Source organism: Hemicordylus capensis, chromosome 4 (genome assembly GCF_027244095.1).
Source record: "Hemicordylus capensis ecotype Gifberg chromosome 4, rHemCap1.1.pri, whole genome shotgun sequence".
Lineage (NCBI taxonomy): Eukaryota > Metazoa > Chordata > Lepidosauria > Squamata > Cordylidae > Hemicordylus > Hemicordylus capensis.
The window spans coordinates 80673308-80694328 of NC_069660.1; the positions used below are offsets into that span (position 1 = coordinate 80673308).

Sequence of the window (21021 nt, forward strand, 5' to 3'; positions counted from 1 at the left end):
TAAGGCTAAAGTCTGTGGGTGACTGTAAAGGAACTGTAAAATTGCTAAAATTATAGTATGAGAACTATAAAGTCGCAATGGGGCTAAGATCTATAAGATGCTGTTAAATGTTACATGCTATAAAACTGCTGCAACGCTAGAACCCGTACAACAATGTCTATAAAATATTGAAAGATAAACTGAGATGGTAAAAGCAGTAGGGCTGAATAATTGAATAATTGGTTCTTGCTGGTGGTCAGAGCCCAGCGAATTGTGCACACTGCCATGCAGAACTTGACAACATTGTATGTTACCGAGAGATTACAGTCTGAAAATAACAGGAAGATGTAGGATTGGCCTAAGTGTCTTGGTGACTTGTCAGGCAGTGGGAGAATAAGGGCATTACCAATGCCTCTATAAAATAGGCAGTGAAGGAGGACATGTTCAATAGTTTCAACTTGCCCTGAGTCACAGGGATACAGACGTTCCAGGTAAAGGGTCTTCCTGTATATTCCTTCAAGGACAGCTGAGGGAAGGCAGTCACAGTGAGCCAGGGTAAAGGCCCTTCTGTGGTTAGGTACTTCTAGCTGTGTAAGGTATCCAGCATTGTGTTATATACCTTAAACTTTCAGAGAAAAGAGAGTTCGGGGACCTATCTAAGTCAGTTTGGAGTTCTGTGTCCATTATGTGCTATTCGTTAAATGTTCTGGCCCTCTCATAACCCAAAGAAAGTTGGTGGGAAGGGAAGAGTCCAAGTGAGGATAGTTACACAGATACAGAACACTTCCATGTAGACTGGAAGGCATCTACCAATGTTGAGGGGGCTAGGCCCGTTGGGAGGTGGGATAGTATCAGCCAGTAGTTGAGTATAGACAGCCATACTCTGGCCTCCACTTTCACCAGGCCTGCTTCCAGTTGTAGACCAGCGTTAGAGACACAACAGGGGATTTGCAGAACTGCTCTTAGGAATTTGGATTGGACGAACTCTAGGCAAAGTTGGAAAAGGGGCCTAGCTGGGCACCGTATAGAAGTTGTGCCATCGACTTAGCTTCAGATAGCTTAAGGACTGCAGGTATTTATTGGTCCCATTTTGACTGGAAAATTTTTAAGATGGCAGCAGCTGTTCTCTGGGTGTTTGGGGCAACATAGCTGCCATGGGCTTTTCTAGTCCCAGAAGTGTGGAAGACCACCCCCAGGTATTTGAAGCATGAGAACTGGTTAATATTGTTCCAGTTTATACTCAGTCTCCAGAGTGTGTCTTTGGTCTCTTAGTAAGACCACGATTTTAGTTTTATGGTAATTCATTTCCAGAAGGTCTTCCTTGCAGTATTGGATGAGGGCTCTCAGTGCTTTTTTGAGTCCTATGCAGTTTATTGAGAGGATTGCCACATCATCAGCACAGAGCAGGGTAGAGATGTGTTTCTCTGCCAGCTTCAGAGGGTGGAAGTCTGGGTTGTTTAGGTGGCACACCATGTATATAGACGTTGAACAGGAGAGGAGCAAGTATGCAACCTTATTTGATGCCCTTATGGGTTGGGATGGTGTTAGATAAGTGTCCTTGGGGGCTGAGTTGCATCTAACTCTCAGGGATGTGTCATCATGCAAAGTACAAATGAGAAAGTGTGTGTGTTGGTCAATAGATAGATATATAGATAGATAGATAGATAGATTCCTATACTGCCCTTCCAAAAATGGCTCAGGGCAGTTTAAACAGAGGAATAATAAGTAAGTAAGTAAGTAAGTAAGTAAGTAAGTAAGTAAGTAAGTAAGAAAGATGGATCCCTGTCCCCAAGGGGCTCACAGTCTAAAAAGAAACATAAGATAGACACCAGCAACAGTCACTGGAGGTACTGTGCTGGGGGTGGATAGGGCCAATTACTTTCCCTCTGCTAAATCAAAAGAATCACCACATTAAAAGGTCCCTCTTGCCAAGTTAGCAGGGGTTGAGGATGCTTCTAGTTTTTCCCATAGTTTGGGTCATGAGATGGAGTCAAAAGCAGACTTGAGATCAATGAAGGCTGCATACAGGGAGACTGAGTTGTGAGTGGAGTATTTTTCTATTAGGTGCTGAAGTACAAGACACTGCTTAATTGTGGGCCATCTCTTCCTGAATCCAGCCTGCTCCTCTGCCAGGATGTTTTCTTGTTTCAGCCAGTCCCTTAGTTTCCAGTATAGCTGTCTGGAATGGACAGTATAGTTGTCTGGCAAAAGGTTTGCTGACTGTGCTCAGGGGCACACCAAGGTAATTTGGGCATCTGGACCACCCAGCCACGAGCTCCCCCACCCCACACGCAAAACCACCTTTTGGGGGGCCCGTCCTCACCAAACCTTTGCTGTTTTGTTTTATTTTTATTCTTACCACGGCTGAGTGGTGGCTGTAGGTGAGGGGAGTGGAGCAGTCCTTCTCCCATCTCTCCCGCTCCCCCGGCAGCAGTTGGAACCAGAGTGATGCTGGTCCCTTCCATGTGGGCCAGCATCTTTAACAAACTGCGAGGCACGCCTGCACACAGTTGAGATCATTGCAAGCCCATGATGTCATGGACTTGCAATGAGTTCTAAGCTGCGCAGGTACACCTCTCAATTTGTTAAAGATGCTGGCCCACATGGAAGGGACCAGTGTCATTCCAGTCTCTCCATCACCAGGGGAGTGGGGGAGAAGGGAGAAGGACTGCTCTGCTCTCCCGCTCCCACAGCCACCCCTCGGCCACAGTAAGAATAAGAACAATGTAAAACAAAACAAAACAGCGGAGGTTTGGTGGGGCAGACACAAGGTGGCTGCCGGAGGTCCCCAGTCCTGGCCATTTGGAGCGCCCGCCCCCCGGACCTTGGAGGACAGGACTGGGTCCCCAAGGTCTGGGGGTTAGTGCACCTCTGTGCTGATAGGTCTATAATTGGCTGCGTCATCCTTCCTTCCTTTTTTGAAGATGGGAACTATGACTGCAAGCCCCTAGTCCTTAGGGATATGTCTGTGCTTGTTGCTGGATGTGAACAGCACAGCCAGAATGGGAGCCCACCATGCTGGGTTATTTTTATAAGCTTAGTGGGAATTTGGTCATTACCAGGAGCCTTCCCAGTTCTTAGCTGGGAGATCAGGTCCATTATCTCAGCGGGTGCCACCGGTGGCCAGGGAGGCAAATCCTCTGCATCTTGTTGAGAGCACACATGATCCACCTCTTTGCCTTTATACAGTTCATTGAAATGCCATTCCCAAGCCTCAGGTGAAATGAAGCTGTCCAGGTGTGTCACGCCATTGCTAGGGTAATCTACCATGATACATCAGAATAGGGCCGAGCCTTTGGTCCTGACTGCTTGGATAACGTGTGACCAAGTGACTTTCATAGTGTCTCTTTTCTTGTGTTTGAGTAGTTGTTTCTATTGACTCTTCTGCTTGAGGAGGTCCTGCACCATCATTAGACTTGTGTTGACTTTGTAGATGTTGCAGTTAGCGATGAGCTTTTTTTCTTCTTTTTTTCTTTTGCTTCAATGCATTCAAACCATAGTTTGGAGCAATGCAGGTGTGGCTTGGGGTGGCTGTTGTTTCTGTGGGGTAGGTGCTTTTATGGTTCTTGTACTAGGTTGCTATAGCTTTCAAGGATTAAATTAGAGGAATCTGCAGAGAGCAGGGAGAGGCAAATGGATCAAAAGTGTTCTGAGGAGAGTTGTTCCATTATTGTGTTGTGGTGGACCATTTGATGCAGCAGGCTTTTCCTGCTGGTAGGATATGAAATTGGTAAAAAGCCTCTGCATGGAGCTGCCGGGTGTAGGGTGACTGGAAAGTGGTCACTGTCAAACTGAGGTGTAACCTTGAAGTGGTCTGTAGAGTGGAGCAGGTTCCCAGAGACAATTACATAGTCAATAACACTCATTTTAGTCCCAGCCCAGAAGGTAAATTCTGCAGGGTGGTCGTTTTCAATGGAGTTGTTAAGGATGTGTAGATTAAGCATGCTAGACATTTGGGCTAGACAAAAATCAGCAAAATTTGACTTCTTGTCCTTTGAACGGTGTGCTTTGGTGTGGGGCAGGCAGCATTGTTGGAACCCAGCCTGACATTAAAGTCACCTCCTATCATGATGTAGGCATTGGTGAGAGAGGAGAGAAGGTCAATCAGGTGGTGTTCTAGTTCATGCCACAGTTTCCTGACCAGAGATTTCTGTCTCTGCAGGGGTAGACAGATATTAATTACTTGTAAGATGCAGTGTCTGAAGTGAATTGATACCACCATAGCATGTTGCATGAATGGGGGAAGTCTTGTTGATGATGCACATGGGGTGGAAGAAACTAACACTTCCAGTCCACACCTGGGTCTGCCCCTGCCCACACTGGTTTCTACTCCCATTGAGTGTGAGCTGTAGCTGTTAAGTGCTAGGTCTGCGGATGTCCAGGTTTCCTGCACCATTATGATGTCATGCGTGGAGATGTAGTTTATGAAGGAGGCATCCCTACAGCTGGAGTTCCAGCCGGCCACATTCCAGGACAGGAGGGAGACCTTATGTTGGTCTTTTGGATGTCAGTTTGTAGTGATATTGGCAAGGGCCAGTGTAGGAATTCCCAATGGAGTAGTGATGGGTTAGATGCAGGGAGCCAGACAGTCAAGGGAGATAGTCTCTCGGGTGGGTTCTCCTGCTGCTAATTCCAGCTGTACTTCCGGCGATGCATCAGACTGAGACAGGAGATCAATATCATCAGGATTCTGGCATGGAAATGATGGAAGCATGGCATCTTGAGCTCTCAGCTCAGAGGCCGCCAAACCTCTCTCTGGCATACAGACTCCACTGAGGAAGCAGGCAGCTCTCCCATTTCAGGCAAACAAACTGGAGAGATTAAAGCAGTGATGTCATCAAAATGAGGATTGTTGACAAACAGAATTCTAGTGCACATGACAGACAAGGTACTGTTCCTGGGGGTTGCATGTGGTGATTGCTGCTTTTGAGGTGATGAGTATGATCTAAAGGCCCTTTCCTTTGGGGTAGGAGTGTCTCTGTGTAAGGTCTGGCGCAGTAGGAAGTATGCAGATGTAGCACCAATGAGCACTTCCCTCATGCAGCAAAAGCAGGTGTGTGTGTGTGTGTGTGTGTGTGTGTGTGTGTGTGTGTGTGCAATCTAGATCATAATTGTGGCAGGGGCAAAGGGCTGAAGCCTCACTCCCCCCATGTCATGGTCCTAATTAAGACTGGAGGCCCCATAACTGGTATTGCCTAAAGACAACTAAGCCCATCAGCAGGCTGTCCTTAGGGGTCTGTGGGGCCTAGGACAAATGGGGTGTGTATGGGGGGGTTGTCACACGGGCCATTCCAAATATAAAGGGCCCCACACCATCACCCCTTCCCCATCCAGAGCAACCTCCTCCAGATGAAAAGGAGGCGGCACAGAGATTCCTGACTGGAGTATCCCCACTGCAGTCGGCCCTGGAGCATGATTTCCACTATAGCAGCTGCACTCTGGTCCACAGTGCCCCCAGAATGCATTTGTTTGGCCACATGAAATGGTGGCTCTAGCTGGGCTGCACTCTGGGCAAACATGGAAGCCAATTTTGCATGGAAAGGAGCTGCCACGGCACACGGACAGAGCCACTACTGCACACAGCTGAGTAGAATGCATCGTGGGCACCCAGCTGGGTTGCACCTGCTGCAGCAAGAGCCACGCTCTGGGGCCAGCCACTGTGGGGAGACTCCAGGCAGGAATCTCTGTGCTGTCACTGCTGGTCCCACTGAGCAGTGGGGAGCACCCCGGATGAGACTCGATAATGGCCCCAGGCTCAGGCAATGGCCCCAATTCCCCACCATCACCATCCACCTCCACCAGTAAAGGGTGGACCTGCCCATCAAGGAAATTGATACATTTAATGTGGTTTGGCTCTAAACTGTAGTTTAGGCACAAAGATTACAACAGTACTCATGAAAGGGAACTTCATGAATAAGTGCACTTAGAACAAGTTTGCTAATAAGCTGCATTTCCCTGTGATTTCAGAAAGTGAAACATTTTTGGTTTTCTGTACTTTCTCTTTTCCACGTCCTCCTCCTGCAGTTCATACTGTCTCTGCCTTGTGCTAAATTTAGCTCCTTTATTTTGGAAGAGTGGGGAGCACTCACCTTATTCCCACAGTGTAATAAAATAGAACTCAGACATTAAAGGCCTTCACTTCTAAGCGGAGGTGACAAGGCACACATCATTAAAAATATTTAAGCAACAGAGTAGCTTTGAAACATTTCACATTACAAAGAAAACATTTCAAGAGCAGGATAAGAAACTTCTATAGTTGCATCTTGAATTAAGCCTGCCAGTGTTCGTCGGTTCTGTGCTTGCTTCCAAATGAAAAGAGTGTGATATCAAACAATGTGTGGGCATGACTTAATAAAAGGAAAGGAAAATAAATTGGGTGGGGGGACCACATGCCATTCCCTAAAAGGTTGCTTTCATCTAATTAAAGATTTCCCCTTTTCTTTGGAAACCATCAAACTGGATACTGAAGTCTAAAAAGCATTTGCCTCTAAAGTGACAGGATTGACACTATCCTTACAGAGACAATGCTTAGCTTTTGTTACACAACAAATGTGTCTCCAACAGAGCAATAACCCAGGCTACTGGACATATGGAAGCATGCTGAAGTGGCTGTCTCAAAGGCACTGGGTCTTGTATCAGCCTTGAGGTTGCTGCCTGCATTTTTCATATTAGACATGGTTTAATCTGCAGCAACCAAAGCCTTCTTGGTTCTATGGCCTTATCAGAGCTCACAAGTGAGGCAAGGTTAAAGCTAATTTATACAAGCAAGATATTCAGACAAAGGACAGCTGCTGCAAGTGATTCCTTTGACTGAATACCTGCTGTATGAATGTGGATGTTTATACACAAACATTGCTCCTTGGATAACGTTGTGAGCTGCAACCTTGTTTTGAACTAAATCCTTTCAAAATTATTCTATTCTTGGAAACCATGTTGTCGGAATTAGCCCTTGGGGTGCTTCAGAGGAGGCCTCGTCTACACATGCAGGACAGTGAAGCGGTACAATAGACTGCACCACTTGCAGTTGCAGGTGGCGGGGCTCAGATGTTTAAATACTCCCCTATAGAAAAGAATCCCTGCAAGTAAAGAACAAGCCCATCTGAAAGTGAGGTAGCTTGGTCTGCTTCTTCAATGCTAGTGTTCTACTTGCAGGATTTTTTCCCCCAGTGTGGGGAAGCATTTAACATAGCATATCTCATTTCATTCCGAAGTGGTGCAGTCTTCACAGATTCATCATCTTATTCTGCTGTGAGTATAGACCAGGCTTCATAAACATGGGCAAGAGACATCAGACTCTTGATAGTGACAACTTACTGGAGAGTTTTCTGTGCAGGTACAGATGCCCTCTATGTATTTCTAAGGAAAAGAAAGCAGCTGTGATGATGCAGCATTATTATCCCTTTCTATAAATTATTCATTCATTCATTCATTCATTCATTCTTATTTATTTATTAAAATTTTCTTATATACCGCCTCCTCCAAAGACCCTAGGTGGTGAACAACAACAATACCAATAAGAATTAATTAAAATAAAATAAAATAATAATTAAAGGGCAAACACCTGGTGAAACAGATGCATCTTAAGAAGGGCCTTAAAAGCAGCTGGGGAGGGGGCTGAATGAATCTGGGGTGGGGAAGAGTGTTCCAAAGAAGAGGGCACTCACAGAGAAGATCCTCTTACTGGCCCAGGCACCACACACTACACGAGGGCCTGGGACACTAAGGAGGGCCAACTGAGAAGACCTCACAGGCCGCGATACAACATGATGATGTTAACAGGTGTTCCACTGAAAGAAACAAAATGGGTGTGTGAAGGAACGAGGCTTGAACCTCCTCTTGTTGTATATAAGATTTCTGGGTTTTTTGCATTACTTAATTGCATTACTCACTCCCTATGTTAAAATGCTGAGCAGGGGTCAAAAGTTCATAGCTCCTGTTCTGCAGTTTGGTTCTGGAGGGAGAAGAAATATACTGGTTTGTTTTGGAGGGAAGAGAGAGTTTGATTTGATTGGGTATGTTTTTAAATAATGGAGGGAACTTCAGTTCTGTTGATTGGTTTGTTTGAAAAGAATTGTAGGGTAAAAGAGAATATAAGGAGGCTGCCTTCAGCAGAGTTTAGTGTAGTGTAAGTTGGAGAGCTGAAGAGAGTTCAAGAGAAAGAGTTGCTGTCATAGCCTAAGAGAGTATCAGAACTGGTGCTGGAAAGAGAGCTGAGAAATCACTGGGAAAGCTGTGACTCTCTGAGGACCAAATCATTCCTAAAGCCACTGAAGAACCCCCAGAACTGGGAAGGAAGAGCAAGACCTGAAGATGAGCAAGGGACAAGCCAGGCTTGCTGCAGAAGCTAACTAGGAGTGGTTGCAAGAGGATGCTTGGTAGTTGGTAAGGACTCAGAACTGTGGCCCAGTATTAGTGCAGGATACACTAGATGTGTTTTCCTCATATTTTATTTCTTCCTTGTCTTTATTTGGTTGCTGTTTTGTACAAGAACTATTGTTTTGAACTGTACTATTTTAAAGCAAAGTTCTATTGTTTTGAAGTTGTTGAACAGAGATGGGGATGTGGGGAATGACCATGGGAAAGTTATACCAGTGGTGATGGGTAATTGACGAAGATATGGTGTTGGTAGGCTAGTGGGTCATTATAGGGGAAGGGAATTTAGAATTTTTATTGCTATTGCCCCTTCCAGCAGGCCTACTACCTCTCTGACCTTGGAGAGCAATGCCAACCACTTACAGAATCTCACCTTATTACTCTGTAATGCCAGGTTGGTTCACAATAAACCTGAAGTAATGCATGACTTGATCATGGATGAAGAAGCTGACTTGGTATGTACTACTGAGACCTGGTCGGGAGAGGCTAGTGGTTCGGTTTGGTTCCAGCTTCTCCCAGAGGGGTACTCTATGGTAGAGCAGGTAAGAGAATGTGGACGGGGAGGTGGGGTAGCTGTGGTCTATAAGAATACCATCTCCTTTATCAGGATCCCTGTCAGAGATTTGGCCTATATTGAATGTGTGTACCTAAGTCTGGGGACCAGGGATAGATTGGGACTTCTGCTGCTGTACCAATCACCCCACTGCCCAGTGGAGTCCCTAACTGGGCTGACAGACCTTGTTGCTGAGTTGGCTTTGGAGTGGCCCAGGTTGTTGTTGGTGGGGGACTTCAATGATCATTTTGGAACCAGGTTGTTGGGAGCAGCCCAAGGGTTCATAGCAGCCATGACAACTCTAGGCCTATCCCAATTGGTCTCTGGACCAATACATGATGCTGGTCACATGCTCGATTTAGTATTTTGCTCTGATCAGGGTGGTGTTCTGTGGATGGGGACTCCTGTCATCTCCCCTTTGTCATGGATGGATCACCATCTGGTTAAGGTAGAACTTACAGGCTCTGCCCACCTCTGCAGGGGGCAAGGACCTATTAGGTTGGTCCAGCCGAGGAGGTTATTGGATCCAATAGGATTCCAAGAAGCCTTGGAAGGGTTTAGGGTTGGCTCTGCTAGTGATTCTGTTGATGCTCTGGTGCAAACATGGAATAATGAACTCACTAGAGCAGTAGACACAATAGCTCCTAAGCATCTTCTCCAACCTGCTTTAAAGACAGCCCCGTGGTATACGGATGATTTCTGCAAGCTGAAGCAGCGAGGTAGATGACTAGAGCACAAGTGGAGGAAGACTCGGCGGTAGTCTGATCTGGTACAACACAGAGCACACTTAAAGATCTATGCTCTGGCAGTGCGGGTGGCAAAGAAGCAGTTCTTTTCTGTCCGCATTGCTTCCGCAAACTCCCGTCCAGCTGAGTTGTCTAGGGTTGTGAGGGGGCTAGTATGTACCCCCTCCCTCTTGAATTTAAACTTGGAACCATCAGTTAATTGCTGTGACATTTTAAACATCTTTTTTGTGGATAAAATTTCTCGTATTCAGGACGAGCTGGATTCCACTGTTATTGCAGAGTCTACTGTGGAGGTGCCCAGCAACTCCTCTTATGGGATTAGATTGGATCATTTTCAGTTTGTGACTCCTGAGGAAGTGGACAAACTGCTTCGGACTGCGTGCCCTACAATCTGTTCTCCTGGCCCTTGCCCAACTTGGCTTATTTCATCTGGTAACTATATTATCAGAGAGGGTCTGGTAAATATTATAAATGTGTCTCTGAGGGAGGGCAGGATGCCTCCTTGTCTTAAGGAGGCTATTATCTGTCCACTCTTGAAGAAACCTGCACTGGATCCCTCAGAGCTAATTACAGACCTGTTTCTCAACTTTCATGGTTGGGCACGATTGATCGGATGGTGGCCTCTCAGCTCCAGGCGGTTTTGGATGATGCAGATTATCTAGACCCATTTCAAACTGGCTTTTGTGTGTGCTATGGGGTTGTGTGGGCTATGGGGGGGCAAAGACTGCCTTGGTCGGCCTGATAAAGGAGCTCCAGTCGGCTATCGACAGAGGGATTGTGACTCTGCTGATCCTCTTGGATCTTTCCGTGGCTTTCAGTACCATCAACCATGGTATCCTTCTGGGTTGCCTGAGGGGGTTGGGATTGGGTGGCATTGTTTTACAGTGGTTCCACTCCTACCTCTCTGGTAGATTCCAGATGGTGTTGCTTGGAGACTGTTGCTCTGCAAAGCGAGAACTGAAGTATGGAGTTCCACAAGGCTCGATACCGTCTCCAATGCTTTTTAACATCTACATGAAACTGCTGGGAGAGATCATGAGGAGGTTTGGTGCAGGGTGTTATCAATATGCTGATGACACCCAGATTTACTTCTCCATGTTAACCTCATCAGGAAATGGCTTATCTTCCTTAAATGCCTGCTTGGAGGCGGTAATGGGCTGGATGAGGGATAACAAACTGAAGCTGAATCCAAATAAGACGGAAGTACTGACTGGGGGGTCGGGACCCAAGAGATGGTTTAGAACTGCCTGTTCTGGATGGGATTGCACTCACCCTGAAAGTTTAGGTAGGTAGCTTGGGAGTGCTACTGGACCCCAAGCTTTCTCTGGTTTCTCAGGTTGAGGCAGTAGTCAGGAGCACTTTTTTCCAGCTTCGGTTGATTCGTCAGCTACGTCCATTTCTAGAGGTGAATGACCTTAAAACAGTGGTACATATGTTGGTAACCACCAGACTTGACTACTGTAATGCGCTCTATGTGGGGCTGCCTTTGTACGTAGTCTGGAAACTACAATTGGTGCAGAATGCAGCAGCCAGATTGGTCTCTGGGACAACACGAAGGGACCATATAACACCAGTTTTGAAAGAACTGCATTGGTTGCTGATATGTTTCCGGGTGAAATACTGTAAGAGATTTTTGACCCTCCAAAATCCCTGCAACCAGGAATAATTGAAGACTCCAAAAATCCTCACATTACCAATGGGTTCTTTTTATGGTGCTGACTGTCAAGAACCCCAAGATCCAAGAAGACACGAGGAGAAGTGAAGAGATTATATTTAATCAAAGCAGATTTATTTTCTTACCAATATTCAGATGAACTGCAGTACATACACACATTGGCTTTCCTTTCTCTCACAGCAACTAAATTAAAATCTAACTGACACCCTATAGATAATCAGAGCTTTCACTTCACTCTTTTTGGCTTACCCTCTGAGCTTACCAAGAGAGAAACTGATGTTTCCCTTCTTGTCAAAGTTTTCGGGTGTGTCGAGTTGGGCAATCTTCCTCTATTCTCTTCGGCTTCAGCGTTCACCCCTCTCACCCCCTCTGAGCTCCAAATCAGGGCCCTAAGTATCCCACCCTATCTGCCCACGCACCCGATGGTGATTGGCCAGAGAGAGGGGTCCTGACCATTGATGACCCATGGCTAACCCGTTCCATTTGACATTTTACACCATTGGCTAGGGAAGATGTCATAGGCCAGGGGAGATGCGAAAGAGGAACAAGGTGCGTGCCAAACGACCCCTCCTCCCAATGGAACATCAAGCCCTGGCCAGTTTCGATCTGAGATATCGGAAAATGAGGAAGTGTGTCCGAGCCGACAGGCCGACTTTCACTAATATTAGACAAAGGCACTAGGTGGGGGCCGCCTTTGACAGCATGGAAAGTTTGCTGCAACAGAGGAACCTGGCCTTCACTCATAGGAGCCAAGACCAGGGCCTAAATTGTGTCAACCAAAACTCATGTCAAGCATCTATTCAATACAATGTGGTTAATCTATCCATACATCTATTTAATATAAAATTGAGCCGAGCAGGCCTTACAATACAAAGTGCTAGTTATTACCTTTAAAGTCCTTAACGGCTTGGGACCAGGCTATTTAAGAGAGTGCCTCCTTTGTCATACACCCACCTGCCATTTACGATCTTCTGGAGAGGTCCGGTTGTGGTTGCCACCAGCTTGTCTGGTGGCGACTCAGGACTGAGCTTCCTCTGTGGCTGCCCCAGAGCTTTGGAATATGCTCCCTGCTGAACTAAGAGCATCTTCTTCTCTGTTTTCAGGAACCCCCTCAAGACTTTCCTGTTCTTGCAAGCTTTTAATTAGAATTTTAATAATTTGTTTTATGTTTTTTTAATCGTGTATTATATATTTTAACCTGTGGTTTTAATGTTGGGATTTGTACACCGCCTAGAGATTTACATATCAGGCAGTATAAAAATATGATAATTGTAGCTGCTATCTGTTTTTCTCCATCCCATGCTTGGAAGCCTTTCCACCCTACCTAAGTTTAAATAAGACAGAGGTTTGGAAAGCTGTTTTAGTAGACCCAATCAGAAAAACAAAACAAAAACAAAAGTCTGTTGGTGGCAGTGGTGAAACTTAGGATCACGGAGCTTTTTGAGACCAGGCTGTGACATATGGTAACAGCACAGTGGGATCCATGACAATGAGTTTGGGTGTGGTCTGAGTGAAGGTATATTTGGTGCCCCTCTGTCACAGTTCTTACTACTTAATTTGAGTTCCTTTCCATTGTTGCTTGATATTCCTATGCGAGTTCAAATGCGCTTCCTCCTTTTGGATCAAAAAGATGGAACGACATATAAAACACAATGAAATGTGCATCTATCAGCGAAGCTTAATTAAAGGAGCATGAGGAGTGTAACAGTGGCAAAGATTAGAGGCATTATGAGATATTCACCCAAGTAATCATGCAAGACACCACAGTTGGTGGTGTAAGGTTGGTAAATGGTTCATAAATATTGGCTGACATTCAGAGCAATAAAACAATTGTAGAAGGACTTTACACTAGCAAAAAAACTGTTGTGTTAGCTAGTAGCGCTAAGTCTGGAGATTGCACTCCAGACTAGTGTTACACTACCACAAGTCGTTATGCAATATTTCTGCAGCTGCAGCACACCTCATTTATTTCAATGGGAACTTCTGTGCAAGAGCACCATAGTGCTATTGCTTAATGTGTGAGAGAACTAATCTCCATTTTGGGGCAACTATGTTAACTTCTTGGAGTACCACAAATTTGCTTATTCCACAAACAGTTCATTGCACTAGATGTCAGCCACTGCTTTTTTGTGCAAAGAAACATGGGAGTGCTAACCAGAAGCTATTGCGTCCAGTGTGAAATACTCAAAGGACTGAAGATCTTTTTATTTCTAGCACAAATCCACAAAAATTCAGGTGGTGTGGACATACCTCTACTAATACATTGGGCAAAGAGGCACCTAATGGAGTGGTGGCTTGCTTATATTTAGCAGAGGAAGAGCAACTGTTCCTGTTCATTCCGACATAGCGTCCCTCCCAATGGTTGTTACTGGTGTCTCCCATTTAATTTCTTTTTTACATTGTAAGCCCTTGGGGACAGGGAACCATCTTCTCATTCTTTTTGCTACGTAACTCATTTTGTAGACTGTTGTTGAAATTTTAAATACAATTTTTTTAAAAAATACCTCATAGTGTTCTTACATGCATCACTTGCTGATTATGTCATCAGCTGATAACCTGCACATGTGAAAGAGCCATCACAAATGATAAAGCACAGAATTTTAAAATTTCCCTTAAATACATGCTTTTCAACAGAGGCAGCTCTGACATTCAGGGGAAAGTCAGGTGCTCATCACCTGCTTCAGTGTAAGCAGGTGATGAGACATCAGGTGTGTTGGAGATCCAGTTCCAGATGGCATTGACCTTTTGCACCAGTAACCCTAATGACCACTAGGGGCATTGGGAGTAGAGATAGATAGATAGGGTCTCCTTCTCTTTCCTGTTTATCTCTGCTTCTGTGACCCCTCTCCATAGATAGAATGTACTCAGGAACTTCCTGGAAGACTTCCTCCTCCTTCTCTTCACAATGCTTCTAGCTCTCTCTCTGAGCACCATGCTTCTATAGGTCTCTCTCTGACCAACATGTAGCCCGCTGTTAGATATAGGTCTTTTCCTATCAATATCTTATCATATTTAATTAAATATCTTATATTTAAGAGAACGTCTTCTTCATTATGACCCCCACCGCCCATTGAGGTCGTCTGGAGAAGTTCGTCTCTAGTTGTCACCAGCTCAGTTGGTGGCTACATGGGGACGGGCTTTCTCGGTTGCTGCCCTGAGACTCTGGAATGAGCTCCCTACTGAAATACGATCCTCCCCATCTCTGACAATTTTTAAAAAGCACTTGAAAACCCACCTCTTCCACGAAGCTTTTCCAGATTTTTAAGTTTTAACCTGTTTTTAATTTTTAGATCGCTTTAATTATTTTAAGATTTTTGTGTATGTTTTAATTTGTTGTTAACTGCCCAGAGATGAAAGTTTGAGGTGGTGTACAAATTTGACAAATAAATAAATATCATCATGTACTTCTGAATAAAGTAGATTAGTTTAACCTTACATGAATCTCCATGCTTATCATTTACAAGTTGTTGCCCCAGACCCTGTTAACTTCTGCTGTAATGGGAGTGAGTTAGCTCCTGCTATATAAGTAATTACCCCTAACAAGGTGATGTTCATGCATGTATGAATTGGTCCTCAGCCAGCTATAAATCCAGGCATAATAGACATTATGTTGATGAGAAGAAGAAACAAAATCAGATTGGGAGCCTCACCTTTGAAATATTTCTGATTCCATCATTAGTCTCTTCTAATTTCCTGTTAATGTTTTCCCACTCCACCTCTGCCACCCCTCCTGCCTCTCACCTGCTCAGAATACTACCCTGTCTTTCACTTGCACCACATCATGAACATTGGGCAGGGGGTCGTTTCTCCAGCATTGCCATCTCAAAATTCTACTGGACTGCAGTGTCAACAGAATGTAAAGAACTGTTTTCAGTTTTCATTGTTGTAACTTCCTATTGCCTCAGGACAGTTGCAGCTGTGGGGACCATGCATTTTAGCTCAAATGCTGTCATTTGCACTCAGACAATAAGCTCACAATTCCTGCTGTTTTCACATTTCATCATCTGAGGCTGAGGATGGTGGTGGCATTTCAGACTCATCAAAAGTATATGCTAACAAGAACGGCTGTGGGGTTTTTTTGTTGTGTGGTTGCGGGTTTGTTTGTTTTTTCTTTTTTTGGCGAAAGGTGAGAATATCAGTTTAGGAAATGGTGTTATTTCTTTTCTGAAGGAGGCTGTGTGTGCAGACAACAAACACATTTCAAAGAAGTCATGTTAAATTGTAACAGCAGCAAGAAGACACAAACTGCTGTGGTGGTTTAGAGGCCATTTGAAACTCAGCTATTTGAAATGAACTGTCACAGGCAACATGAAGGCACTAGGAAAGATTGACCCTAGACGTTTTGATGCCTGAGGTGAAAAGGCAAAGTCATAGCCACTTCCTGTTTTGGTCTCTTCATCTTGTCTCTCTCCTCAGTTTCCTCTTCTGTACTTGCTCAACTTCCTTCTCTGCAAGAAGCAGCAGTGGTAGAGAAGCATCTCCAAGATTTCATCGACAGTTGTCACCGGCTCGTCTGGTGGCTACTCGGGGACAGGCCCCCGAAGCTTTGGAACACGCTTCCTGCTGAAATAAGAGCCTCTCCATGTCTTACAGCTTTTAAAAAGGCAGTCAAGATGCATATGTTCATCCAGGCTTTTAATTAGATGCTATTTTAATTGTGTTTTTAATAGTTTTAATGTTTTAAATTTTTTTATTGGTTGCTTTTATGGTCTTCTTGTAAACTGTCCAGAGAACTTGCATTTTGGGTAGTATAAAAATGTGTTAAATAAATAAAATTTCAATTGGCATTCAGTCCTCACAGGCCTCCTGTTCTCCAGGATGGCATCATCCAAGTAGCACTTCTAGAGAGAGCTATAAAGGGAGAATAAGACTTCTCCCTTTATATCTCTCTATATCTATCTTCTATGACTATCTTTAAAAATGACATACTGCCCAAAACCTGTGTATCTAGGAGGTTTACACAACTCAAAATAAAGGCACAATGATTAAAACAAGCAAAATAATTACAAGCATTTAAAAATTATTTAACAAACCTAAAGCCTGGCTAAACAGGTGTATCTTGAGGTTCTTTCTAAAAGCTGTCAGGGATGCTGAAACTCTAATTCCAACCAGGAGTGTGTTCAAAAATCTTGGGGCATCTATAGAGAAGGCCCAGTCCTGGGTTGCCACTAGATGAGCTGATGGCAATTGTAGGCGAACCTCCCAGGATGACCTTAGTAATCCTAGGCAGACCTCTACACTGGATGATCTTAGTAACCCTGTCCATCCCCCCATCCCCCCCCCCGCAAAGAAAAGGGAGTCTGAAAGGAATGGATAGCTACTAGCTGGCTAGTTAGTCCAACCTATCATTTTAACCTTTGTTATCTGACAGAGGAAAACTTGATTTCTGATTGGATACATACAACCAACTATACATTTGTTGTCTCCAGTGAATTGTCAGCCAAAGATAGGAGCTGAAGCAATCTGGTTGTTCAAGGAGATAATGTTCAGCCCCAGTAAGACTGGCAAGAAAGCAAGGAGGACCAGAAATGACAAGAAAATAAAAAGAGGATGCAGGCTGACAAAGAAGAGGGGGTGGGAACCTCTGCATATCTTGTACTAGGCCAACTACTTTCCAATGCCGTCCTTCTGTTAAGATCATAAGCATGTTGTTTGTCATGAGAGCAGCTTTTCGAACAGCAATGATGGGATGACCTCAGAGCTAGTTATGGATCTGCACCATGGTTTCCTAGCAACGTAGGCAAACTTAGTGCATGTGGCACAAGCCTCTGGGATAGAGACATGAACGAGGGTTGATGCTGCAGGAGAGCAACGAGGAAAAACAGAGTGGTGCAGCTATGCGCTTAGATTATGAGAGCCATTTTCTACATCCTGGTTCACTGACTGGGGAAAATATTGCTCTCTGTTCAGATCCAATCCATGTTGAACATTGGTTGGTCTCCTATCAGAAGACTGGGGAAAGCAGCTAGTCCAGGTAAAATGGACCTCAGTACAGTTCTTCCTGACTGGAAGAGCAAAATGTCAAGAGATCTATCCAGGATTTCATGGATAAGCTGGGCAGATCCTTAATCATCTCCATGCATGCTCTTGAAGTGGGGATCGGAAAGGAAGCCTTTTATAAGTGCATTCACACTGGCATTTTATCCACTGCTGGATGTGTTCGGACTGCTATAGGAGTAGTTTCTTTGCAGTTCTAGGATGGGACTGTAGTTCAGTGACAGAGCATCTGCTTAGTATGCAGAAGGTTCCATGTTCAATCCCTAGCACCTCTGGGCAGGGCTGGAAAAGATTTCTGCCTGAGTAGCTGCTGCTACTCAGTGTAGACACTAAGCTTGTTCACATGGCTGCCAGCAGGGTAAGAGAAGCACCCAGCTTGGGTAGGAGAGCTTGGCATGCTCCCAATTTTCAGGTGTATGGTTGTAAACATCAAGGGAGGAGGAAGAGAGCATGGTTGTGTAGGAGGCAGCTGGTTAAGATGAGCACACCCTATCCTGATGCTGTTCCCAGCATTTTACTGATAGGAAGAACTGTCCTACCCAGGTACTGCCTTGTATATAATCATACGCCTCTCCTCCTACCTTGATGTTTGCTGGCACACAACCAAAAACTGGGATTGTGTTGGCTCTCCTATCCAGGATGGATGCTGCTTCTACCTTGCTGGCAGTCATGTGAACGAGCCTAATATTGAGCTCGATGGACCAATAATTTGTCTTGGCTTCCTATGTTCATCATTGGTGGTTTGGTGTCACATTACTGGAGGCAGATCCAGAGGGGGTTTCCTGCTATTTTTCCAACCCTCATGAAAGACGCCAAAGCTATTCACACAAGTAGACCAACCCAGGTTAGGGCAGCCCAACCTGGGTTGGGCTGCTTGTGTGGAGCACCAAAATTGCTCCCGATCCTGCCATTTCCATCACCACTCGCCTGACTTTTCACCCCAACCAGAGTTAGAGGGTATGAGTGCGCCCTCAACTCCAGGGCTGGGGTTGTGTGTGTGCTCTGTGTGCCCGAGTGCACACAGAGTTGAGCACGTAGAGCGCCCAACCCACGGGGGATTCCCCCAATTTACCACACATGTCATGTGGTGCATTGTGGGATACCTGAAGGCCGGGACTTATTTTCCCAGCCTCTGACAATCCATGCTGCTCAGAGCAACAGGACGATCATCTGGAGGGAAGGTAGATGCAACCCTGCCTTACCCACTGCCTGCCTGCCACACCCAACCAACGGTTGTGAGAACAACCTTAATGAGTTTTTCGGGAACTGAGTATAACTTTCGATCCTCTTTGCGAGAAATACTGTAGATGGGTAGGATGTAAAAAAGCAGGACCTGTTCTCCTTAACTCAGTGCAATCAAACACGGGATACCAACTGCTTTTTTCCCATTCAGCTTAGAGACAAAGCAGAGTAGAATACCCACTGTTTATTCTTCACTGAAGTGGTGATGGTGTAAACTGGACTTGTAAAAGAATATTCAACACATTTAATAGAATGGGTAGAATAATTCTCTGAAATCTTCTCTCATAATGCTAAACAATGCAAGAGAATATTCTTTTACAAGTCTAGTGTAAACACTACAAAACGGAAGTGCTTCACTGTTGAAGTAAACAACTGCCATTTTGAAAAGGTAAGTGTGAATACACTCAGACTGGTATTGTAATGCTAGTTACTTTTGGTCTGCTTTCCTTGTATCTATCTGAACTAGACCAAGGTGCCCTTTCTTGCTGAGCATTCCTAGGTAGTAATCTCTAGCATTTATTTATACAATGAACTAGACTGGAGCACAAGCTAGCATAGAAGCAATAACATTTGACCCATACACAATGTTCCACTAAGCCCTTTATGCAGTATGCATATGGCTGGTTGATCTGGGATGAGGAAAAGCACTGTGAACATACTCAATTGTACTTTTCTTCAGTTAGACCTGAGTACAGAGAAACTGAATTCCTGTTAATGCACAAAATTAGAACAGCCATTTTCTGCAGCCTGACACCACTGAAAAAATATTCTGGGGCCCAAAATCGTTGGTCCTCAAATGCAATTAAGTACCAAACTTAACTGCCTCCTGGTTTGAACTGAGAAAATGATCTGGCTACTTACACATGTCTGGTGGAGATAACAAGGTTGTGAACATTTTCTCTGCTGCTGGGGAGGGCTGGCGGGGAGGCAGGCTCCTACCTGCCTCCCCTCAGACGATCCTGCCACTCCTCATCCCTCTGCTGCTCGCATGCCCACACGAGCACTGGGATGGCAAGCGACAGAGCCAGGATCTGGAGGACTTCCTCCTCTGGCATCCCACAATGCACTGTGTGAGATACACTGGGGGATTTTCCCACTGTTGGGTGCTCCTGCTGCCCAGCTCTATAGATGGCAGGCAGTTCAAGCATCCACAGGACTGGGAGGGGTGGGGTCGAAGGGTGCACACACCCTTCTACCTCACTTCTAGCCCAGGTAAAATACCTGGTTGAAGAGCACCAGGATCAGCACCAATCCTGGTGCTCCCCACGACCAGCCTTAGCCAGGTAGGGCTATGCAATCCTAGGTAGGTCTGGTTGTGTGAACAATCTTAGTATGTTTTCTTGCAGAATAGATAGATTCTATTTTGAATGCCAGTGTGTCCCAATAGTTTAGGAATATTGGTGCATGGAAAAAAACCAGGCTTTCCTCTCCTTATACTGCTCTTGCATGGTACTAAAGGGAGGAATCTATTGCTTCTGGCTAGGGATGGTTCTCAGGGGGATTAGCGAACTCCTCTTGCTGCCATAAGCTTGGCGCTGCAGGTGGGTGTACAGGGCTGGAATTGAAATTTCTCTTCCAAAGAAATTTGAAAAGTGTTTCAGGGTTGTTTGCAAGGAGAAACTGGAATTAATGTCAAGAGTTCTTCCCAAGAAGAAATGTCCATGGAATTTTCTCACATGGTTTCTTCACATCCCAGATCCAGTCCAGGGACATGTCACAAGAACTGAGAGTGAACGGAAGACCTGCTGGCTGCCCATAAACTCCACTACTTCCTGCCAAGGGCTACTTTTCAAAGCAGCTGCTCTGCGTTGATAGGAGAGTGAACAACCTTCCGGTATCCTAGCATGTAACTGGAATGGAAACAGATGGATTGAAGTTGGGGTGTAAAGGATAATTAGACGAAGCTGGAGGGAACTTGAATTTGATTGGGAGGGAAGGAAATACAAGCACACTGCTGAACTCAGTCACACGAGCAAAGTGTATTTCAGGGGGAGAAACTGCAACTGAAGAACAGAAGCCTTAAAACAGCTGTAATACTCATAGTCAATATAGCTCAAAATGTCTTTCTGTGCTTGCAATTTCTAATGCTGACTAGGGGACATATTTAATTTTGATGCACTTTCACTCAACAAAGCAAATAAAAAGATAATCATCTGTTTACATTAAGCTCAAACAAATTTTTCAGAGAAACAATGTCTAAAATGTCTTTTCCTTTCAAACTGCATTAAGCATCATCACCATGTTCTTGTATTATTTTTAATTGTTAGTCCAGACTTCTTTGTTTAGTGCAGGCACTTTGAAACAAGTGCCATTGCAGTCAGCCTTCTGGATAAGGTTTTAGTTGGAAATTTCCTTTCCCTTGGATGCCTTGATGTAAGGCTGATTTGCATATTATGGATAACACACAGTTCATGTCACAAATTTTGTCATATGGCTCTTACCATATGGTAGACCAT

The 21021-nt window shown here is 44.8% G+C and overlaps 1 protein-coding gene across 3 annotated transcripts in view; it reads left to right on the plus strand.

Moving 5' to 3' along the window:
* The window catches only part of KCNC4 (potassium voltage-gated channel subfamily C member 4), a 105179-nt gene that overhangs the window by 80779 nt on the left and 3379 nt on the right, over positions 1-21021 (plus strand). Inside the window, exon 4 of one of the 3 annotated variants that reach the window (XM_053247000.1) lies at positions 20262-20725. The exons of 1 other annotated variant lie outside the window; for it this stretch is intronic. In XM_053247000.1, the coding sequence (XP_053102975.1) occupies positions 20262-20377 (116 nt within the window). In that variant the 3' untranslated portion in view covers positions 20378-20725. Of the gene's footprint in view, positions 1-20261; positions 20726-21021 lie in introns of those variants that run through there. One more of the 3 variants, XM_053247002.1, reaches the window with a different exon arrangement.